The sequence below is a fragment of the Xenopus laevis genome, chromosome 5S (assembly GCF_017654675.1).
Source record: "Xenopus laevis strain J_2021 chromosome 5S, Xenopus_laevis_v10.1, whole genome shotgun sequence".
Taxonomy (NCBI): domain Eukaryota; kingdom Metazoa; phylum Chordata; class Amphibia; order Anura; family Pipidae; genus Xenopus; species Xenopus laevis.
This window is the reverse complement of record NC_054380.1, coordinates 58,717,885-58,727,360: the sequence shown is the minus strand read 5'-3', so window position 1 is coordinate 58,727,360 and position 9,476 is coordinate 58,717,885. Positions and strand designations below refer to the sequence as shown.

The 9,476-nt window shown below is 39.2% G+C and overlaps 1 protein-coding gene across 1 annotated transcript in view; it reads left to right on the top strand.

Moving 5' to 3' along the window:
* Positions 1-322: 322 nt before the first annotated feature.
* Positions 323-9,476, top strand: part of man1a1.S (mannosidase, alpha, class 1A, member 1 S homeolog) — a 118,183-nt gene continuing 109,029 nt past the window's right edge. The window contains exon 1 of the mRNA XM_018265361.2: positions 323-1,474. Within this exon, the coding sequence (XP_018120850.1) occupies positions 887-1,474 (588 nt within the window). The 5' untranslated portion in view covers positions 323-886. The remainder of the gene's footprint in view (positions 1,475-9,476) is intronic.

Sequence of the window (9,476 nt, the reverse complement as noted above, 5' to 3'; positions counted from 1 at the left end):
GGTACCGAAGGTGAGAGCCGCTCTTGCAAGGGAGACAAAGTCTGGCGCTTGTAGCTCATATTCACAAAGCTGATAGCTGCAAGGAGGATTACACTGCTGCGTTCCAACACCTCATTAAGCAATAATTTAATAATTTTATCTAGACCGTTAACAGGCAGAATTCTAGGAACCTCTAGTCTAGCGGTTCTATTTAGCAGTCCGATCAAAAAGCCAACCACAAAGAGCCGCTCGTGGAACGGAGAAGCCAATCAGCGTCCGAGATGGGCGCGGTTTGTTGTCAGTGGGCTGGCCCGTCGCCCCTTTTTGGGGTCTCTACCCTGATGCTCCGTCAGTGCCGGATAGTAGTAGGAGTAGGTCGGGGGTGTGCGAAGTGGATGTGTGGTCACCTGTCAACGCTACCCCGCCCCGGGGAAGGGGAGTGACCAGTCTTCCCTCCCCCCATTATTTGGAAGGGGGAAGCCTTCTCTTGTATATACTTCCCTCGCCCCTCCTCCTCCGATAAACTCCCTGACAAACAGCCCGGAAAGTGGTATGTGGTATCGGGAAACATCACAGTAACGGAGAGAGCCTTCAGTTCAAGTACCGATAGCGTGTGAGCTGGGCAGCCAGCGTGCGCTCTAGTACATGCGGAGGGGATTACTGGTTTGTGCTGCGTGCTGTGCTGGAAACTTTCTCGTCTATAGGCAGCAGCAGCGGGACAGACGAGCCAAAGCGCAGTGCTAGTAACACGTGTGCTAGAGAGGGCTTTACCGCACGAAGGAGATACAGGTGCATGTTTGGAATTGGATACTGTAGTCATTGAACTGCCTTGACCCCAGAGATCTCACCCTACCCTTGCCAGCTACTGGTGCCCACCTCTAAGCAGTCCTCAGTCGGGAGCTGTGTGATGCCGGGCGGCAGCCTGTTGCCGTTCAGTAGCGTTTCCCCGCTGGGGTCGGCCGGAGGAGGAGGGCTGGGTCCAGGCTGTTCCCCAGGGGGCGGGGTGTCGGGCCCCGGGCTGCTGTCTTTGGGCTCCGCGGGGAGGAAGCTGTCGGGGTTTCGACTGACAGAGAAGTTTGTGCTGTTACTGGTGTTCAGCGGATTTATCACTTTGTGCTTCGGGGCCATCTTCTTCTTGCCGGACTCTTCCAAGCTGCTGAGCGGAGTTTTCTTCCAGCAGTCCCCGCCGCCTCCTCAGAGACCCTTGGCCGGACTCTTGGGGGAGGAAGAGGAATCGAATCTCGGGGGGCGCCTTGCCCGGATTAGAAAGGAGCATGAGAGGGCGCTAAGGGAGGCCAAGGATACCCTGAACAGGGCACACGAGCACGAGGACATCAAGAAGGACATCCAACGGGATAAGGAGCAGATAATGGTGCAGGGCAGGGTGACCGCCGGAGGGAAGTTACCCCCGCATGTATTTAAGCCGCCTGTAGGGGTAGTGGGCAAGGAGCCGTCCGACCCGGCTGTCAAGCAGAAGAGAGACACCATCAAAGAGGTAGGATAAGTGCTGCGGTCTGCTAATAAGAGGGATCTGTTGGGCAGCTTTTTGTCGCTTCATCGTGATCATAGACATTCCCTCACATACTGTAAATATCACCCCTAACATTTCTCTGCAGGGACAGTTTAATAGGTGGGTGGGGGTGCCATTGGATAGTTATACGGACGGGCTCCTAAGCTTACAGAAAGTGATAAACTGCAATTGAGCTGCTACAAATTTCCTGGGAGGTGTGTCGTTCTGCTAATCGGGTGCCAAGCCTCGTTGTGAGGGGATCTAAGGGTATTACTGGCACTGCCTCACTGGAAGAGATTAAACCAGGAACCTGTCATTTCTTTGCTCTAGTATAATGTGATATTAACAGGCATTGATATGATTGTGTGTTGTTGGTGAGTGGCCTCATCCCAGCTTCTGTTAATTATTGTGTAGGTAGAACAAAGTCCTTGTCTACATTAGCATGTGTTCTCTGTTTTGCACAGGGCCCTGCAATGAATGCTCAGGGTGCTTACTGCATGCTCCTGTTCATCCCACCTTCCATTCATTCCCTGAACACAGGCTGAGAGCAGATGACTGGATCATGACTTTCCCTTTTTCTCATCCATCAAAGCAGCATATCAGTCTGCTCTCAAGCTCCCCATTTGAGGCGTGAGCACTGAGCATGTTGGTTTGCTGCTTGATATGAAGTAATGAAGTGAAAAGTAACATTCACTAGCCTCCCGACTGGCACTGGCATTTGTATTATTTTCAGTTGATGTTTATATTTAGGATTTTCCACTTGTTCAGTGTTGCATAGAGGTGGGAATAATGATATGATCCTATCAATGAGGCAATCTGCACCCTAATCTCTTCTTATTGTGCAGTCCTGTTCAGATGATGTTACTGCACGTAACCAATACAAATTGTCATTAAAATAATGCTCACATATAGTCCTGCCCAATTTATAATGCTCTGGTGATAATCGTTAGTTTTTACTATAGTCAAGCAGTTAGAGAATGAATAGGTATTTGCATGCGTTGATGCAGGAATCGTGATGCTGAATATAGCACTGGCAGGGTTGTAGAATAGCACTGCCCAATACAAAATTATCTATTATAAATTCTGTTGGGGACAATGAGGATTTCCAGCAACATGCAGAAATCCTTTTCTTCACAGTATATTTATTTTGCAGGTAGTTAGACCATTGTACTGGTTATGTAACATACTGCATCCTCGGGTACTTTATTCAACAACAATTGTAATATAGAACACCCATACATCTCTTATTGCAAGCTCTACATAAATGGTATAAATTGATAAGAGAGAAGTTTGAAATCAGTAAATTCAGTACATAACACACATTCAAGATGGCCATTAAGCAATAAATGTAACTGCAGAGGTGCTGTAAAAGCCTAAATTTAAAGATATTGATTCTGTTCACGTAGGACTTTTAACCTCTTAGATGCACCAAGGTTTCACTAAGTTCCCATAGAAGATTTTTCTGTAAGAAATGTCCATTTTTCTCGTCCATTATCCTTGTGTGTGGTGTAGTTTGTTAAACTGCTTATTCTGTATGGGTACAGCATGTGTTGTAAAGTGGGTAGTCTTTTATTTTGATCATAGTACTTTTTGGCATAAGGCCCTGTGTTCTGGAGTTACAGCTTTCAGCTTTAACACCTGGGACAGAGCTGACAAACTGGAGGCAGAGCAATGGTTGTATCCTCCATTAATATTTTATATCCCTTTTGCAGCAAGCCTGTTCTGGTCTAATAAAGTAACTTGTTAGGCATCATCAAGTTAATATAATCAGTCCCAGGAATACAGTTGTACCCACTACATGAGAAGAGGTGGATGTCTCTGACTTAAAAGAAAGCAGAACGATTATAGATGATAGTAGTATAAACAAACTTTTCTGGTCTCTGTATAACTCACTAGGTGTAGGAGGAGGTCCAGGTGCACCACCCTGAATTTTCAGCTTAGGGGAGCAGACAATCGCAAACAAAATGAGCAGGCACTTCCAAAGATCACTCCTCCAGGCAGACTTGTCAAATAATGGGTAACTTCATTCCAGTATACAAGGTTTCCGGCTGAAACCTTGTATACCGGAATAAAGTTACCATTATTTGACAAGTCTAACTGGAGGAGTGATCTTTGGAAGTGCCTGCTCATTTTGTTTGCTAAAAGAAAGCAGCTCTAGTAAATCATTCCTCCTGTGGATTTTAATTGTAATCGTCGTTTGTTTTCACTTAAAGGGGTTACAACCAAAAATTGTGTCTGCATAATGACAGAAAATAATTCTGAGCAAACAGATAATTTTTTTAAAGCTTTCAAAGTTTTTACTGAGTGTATTTGCTATTGAAAATAATATCCACCTGGCTGTTTGCATTCTCTGGTGGTTCTGACTCCTGAAATAATGTAACAGAATCTAGCTGATAAACAGATCTGAAGCAGAATTGACTCTTGCTACATTATTTTCAAAGTCAAGAAAACACAGACAAGCAAATACCGCTTTCAATTATATTTACAGATTACATTTTAAAACCACTGAAAATGCTTAATGTATGTTGGAAAATTGCTTAGAGTTACATTTCCTCTTCCATTATGCAGTAATGCGGGTTGCAATTTAAGGGATTAAATCTTAAATTGTTTCAGAAAACGGTCCCTTAAATGATCAGGTGATGTTCACAGTGCTTTATGAATTATGTAGTAATTAAAGCCAACTTTTAAAAAAAATTTACATAGAGATGTTTGTGACTTGCTGACTCAATTCCTAGGAAATGGAAGGTCTGCCTTTTTATACAATCAAAATTAGTTTCCTTTTCAGTTTATCTACGACTGTACATTTGTTTTTCCTATTTGAGTATAAAAAACATTTTCAAGTAGAACTTGAGTTTGGTACTGATGACTTGCATTCTTGTACACTTTTAAACTGTGAATAATGAAACAATTGCTTTTATATGACAGTATATTCCTTTAATTTCTTTTGTCATATTTGTTGCTATTGCTGACAATTTTGGATAAACTCAGGTATTAACATTGATCTACCTATGGAATGTCGAGCTTCTCCATATATGTTTTTTTTTTTTTTTTTAAACTGGGAATTTAAAAGTTACATCGCTTTTGCATCTTTACATTTACATTTTTACAACATTTAATTAAGTGCCTCCATTGTGCAAAGTTAAAAAAAAATGCAACCTGTCATCTAATTCAAGCCAAAGGCACAGAAGGCTTCTGCAGGCACTGTAAGATCTGGGGTTTCTTAGTAGACCAAAACATGGTGCCAAAGCAGCCCTCATAGACTTGAATGTAATCACCATGCAAACAGCTATGTACCTGCTTGTCAGGCAATAGTAACCTGAATCATATTTTTCCTGGTGACATTATGTCTTATCTGGTGATATACACCTTAAACATTTTCTTTTAAACTCAAATAAAAATGTAATTTTAGTTTCTAATGAAAATGATATAGTTGTATATATGAATACATTTTGCCAGCTTGAAGCAGTTTTTCAGGGAGGAGCCAATTACTTGGGAATTCCCATCCAGAAGTGGGATGTGTCCATTGTGAAGAGTGCTTGCATAGCTATTTGATCGCCGCACCCTCCATTATGGATTATCAGTAGTCTTGTACTTTTAAATCTTAGGCTGGGCGATCAGGCCTCAATTGCAGTCATCTAAAGTCCCACAGGTGTTTTTGTTGCGTTTTTCAGTTGAGGTCAGGTTCTGTGCAGGTCACTCAAGTTCTTCCCCTCCCATCTCGACAAACCAGTTCTGTACAGTCCTTCCTTTGTGTGCAGGGGGAATTATCATGCTGAACTGAGAAAGGGTCTTAACTAAACTGTTGCCACAAAGTAGGAATCGCATTGTAAAGAATGATTGAAAAGATTTTCTGACCCCTAGAATCAGGGTTCCCAGTCACAGCCCTAAAAAAAATACCACATTATTCTTTCTTCATTATTCTGTCACCATTATGACAGTCGCCAAACCCAGATAGACCCAGGCTCCATGGTGGTAAATCTGGATAATAGGATAATATTTTGCAATATATATTGCTGAAATTATTTCCATAAATAATATCACTGTCACACACAGGGCTAAGCTCTACAGGAGATTTTGTAGAATGGTGTTGGATCGTCAGATTTTATGCTACAAGATTGATGTAGTCGCATGGGTTAAAATATAATGGGACTGATAGAAAAATCTGATGTCTAAACTACATGAAAAATTTTCCATCGGAGGCGACATGACTGTGGGATCCAGAGGCAGCATGTTGCGTCTTCATCTGACGAAATAAAATCTGAGGGTATTTTACCTTCTCTTAATTCCGTTGAAATACATTGAATATTGGATCAGGTTTCGTAGAATCCTACAAATCACATGGTGTTGCGTGCAGTTGCATAGCAAGATCAGACAAAATCTGACCAGAATCTCCTGTGTAATTTATCTCTAAATGACCTTAATGTTTCACTGGCTTTCCTTAAACCTGCTAGTCAGTCAAAGAAGAGGCTGCAGGTATGAAATTTTTATCTGTTCATCTATCACCTCTAACTAACTCTTGGCAGCATTTGCCTTATTTTATATGATGGATCAATGAATTTACACATTTTTATTTTCACGTGTAAGAACTAAGGCAAATGGAATATATGAGTTTTGACCACAGTTGCCTATTGAGAGAGAACAGCAGTAGTTCAAATGTCCCTGTACTTCTGTCCCTGCTGCTAAGGCTCCTTAGTAAGATATGACACGTACACATCTACTCAAATGCTTGAGTAGAAGGCTGCCTGCCACTACCCATTGTGCTGCAGTTAAGATGCATTTTGTTTACATATTTAGTACCAAACTGCACCAATTCTGCCCACAGCCAAAGAAAAAAACATTTGCACTTGAGATCCAAGTGATCAGTGTGTCCAGGCCAACCAAACTGCATAAAACACAATGTGAATGCTCTCTGCTTTTTGGAAGACTTTACATACAGTGCTTCGTCCCTGCAGCTGATCAATATACAACTACTAATCATGCAAGAAACAAAGGGTATAATAAATAAAATTCCACAATGCAGGTAGTTGCTTACTTAAGAAGATTTAAAACGTACGTATTCCATTTTTAAATCCAAATGTAAAAAATACACATTACAGGACTGTAAATACTTCAGCAAAGGTACGTTCCCCTTTATATACTTTAATAACAGTAATACATTTGGTATATAAAACATTCTTTTGATTTTCTTTTTGCTTGGAAAATAAAGGGGAATTTGCAATATTTCTCTATCATTATGCCCATGAATTTTATTGATATGCTTGTGTTCTCATTAAACTGGATGTCTGTGCTGCCCATCTGCTAGTTTCACACATTCTATATGAGTTTACAATTTGATTTGGGAAAAAGAATCAATCTCTGAAGGCACATTTTAGAATGCTCATGTTTTCACATTTATGTGTTCACAAACAAGAGGTTATAGTTTACAATAGGATTAACACAAAATTTACGTTTGGGTACAATTGAGACATAAGGAACATGCATGGTGCTTCCACTTTAAGAAGGTAAGTAAAAGTTGTTGCCATTTGTACTAGAAGTATATATGGATTCTTGTGCATTGTAGGGCAGTAAGACACACTTAGATTTTTACAATATAATCCAGAATTCCAGTGTACAATAGTAAAAGTGCAGTAAGTGCACAAAACAGAAAAGCTATTGTGTTTCTAAATGAAGAGGAGCATAGACTTGGCATCCAAGGCTAGCAATTGCATTCACGGGGCTCCCACGGTAAATATAACTTTCTTGTCTTTTTACGTGTAATTTTATTAAAAGACTAATACTATGTGTAGCAGTGCTTCTTTGTTAGTTTGAACTTGCAATAGCTAGTTTGTAGGTTGGACTTTTAATGTGGAATATTTAAATATTCCATATATTAAGAATATTGTGTTTTTGTGTTTTAATAGTATAATGAAATATAAATAAATACAGATTACAGTAACAGCTAAAGAGGCAAGAGGAAGGTGATCCCTGCTTTTCGCTAGTTCTTTCCATCCTAAATGATGCATATAGGACATTCAGAAGGGAATGAAGCATGGAATATGCATCATTTCAACAGGCTTTCCTGTAGTATCAGCCATGTTCTAGTTTCTTAAATTACTTTATCGTTATCCACATAAACGATGTGAATAAAAGCACTCAAGTGTCTGCCAAGCACATAGCATATCCCATGTATGTAAATAGAAATTAATATAAAAAATGCAATTTGATCATTTGTGTGCTGTTCATACAACTAAAGTTAAATTTCAAAGTTTCAACAAACCATTTTATTTTTAAGTAAACATTCCTGTTTTTTCTTAGAACGTTATGGAGCCGATTTGCTAACAATCAAATTTTTTCTTTTTCTTTTTTTATGTGTGGTTTTCATTTATTTCTTTAAAACTCGAACATTTCAAGATTCATCAAATGTAAAAACCAAAAAAAACTCTAATAATCTCTAATATACAACTTTGGCAAGTAAAAGCTGTCAAAGTCCCATAGAAGTCAGTGGGAGCTGTGCTGATCCCATTGGACCATTTTAAAACAATTCGTAGTTTTAAATGTAAGATGTCAAATTTTTTTAGTAATTTTCCAAAAAACTTTAATATTTAGAGGTTTTCATAATTTTTAGAGGCACAGTTAAGCATTTTTTTTTCTATTGGCACTTTTTATATTTGTATAATTTAATAAATTCCACAACTTCTTCATTTTTAAAGGGCACCAATCATGACCAAAATCATTTACTAAGTAAATACACTATGTGAAAGTTCAAGAAATCCAATTTTTAAAACAGTTAGAATTGTTTGTATAATGTAAATGATCAGCTCACTATACCTTCTGCAAGATCTCCCCTATCTCCACTGCAGTTCTAGCTGAGGCAGGCATCTTGGATTTCACTGGCTCCTCCTACCTATATCTTCCCAGCCAACTGTAGCTCTGAAATCTCACACATGCTCAGTTCAAATTCCTTGTTTGCTTATCAACCCTTCTAAGCTATTTTCAAATCAGCCAAACCTGTGTGTTAGCTGCTGTACAGTAGTGCTGCCACCTGCTGGAAGTTAGCAGGTGGCAGCACTTCTAGTGGATACTTCTAGTGGAGGAGTTTACTAAAACAAGGCATTCTGGGTAGAATACTCAAAGCAGTGTTACAATCTGAGCATGCTCCTGAAATTTGCACATTAGAGTCTCTGTTAGAGTCTCAATATGGCCTCCCTCAGTGAAAGAACCCATTTGACAAGGTAAGGGATTTTTTTAAAACCTGCAGTTTTTTCAAAAAACTATATATGTAGTTTGATTAAACGTGTTTAGCTTGTACTGGTCAGATTGTTAATATGTGTTTGATTTTGGCTGTGATAGGTGCCCTTTAAGGAATAGAGTTTAATCGTAGTTTCAAAAACCTCTATCCCACTACTATTTTACCTTCAATAAATAAGCCTCCAGGTATATAAAATATCTTAGGCCTTTTAGCATGACATTATTTGATATAATAATTCATTATTTTCACAAGCTTCTGTAAGTTGTATGTGAATGGACACATAAGTAAGCAAGGAATTTACCATTGGAAGTAATGCTGTTTCCAATTTTTGTCTTGTTTTGTGGTTGTTTTACATTTGACTTGTTAGATTAGTTGGTTAAAGGAGAATTGAACCGTTTAAAAACAAAACAAAACAAAAAAATGCCCCTAACTTTATACTTACCCCTCTGAGCAGATTCAGGCATCAGAGGGTTTGTCCGTTTGGGATAAAATCTGTAAATATATAGTCCTTCCCCAATGGGATATCAAATCTCCCCAACAGATAAAAGGCATTAATCAGAAATGCATGAACTTATTTTGAAATATTTTTTTAAAATGGGGAATTTTGGATGATAGTATTGCTTTAAGGGCAAGAGAAAATCTTTATTTTTTAATTCTTTAATTGCTTTATTCCTGTTCAAAAAGTCATGAGACACTAGAGTTATGTCTCATACTTGCCTAAAACATTTATACATACATTTGGTTTGAATAGTGAGTATT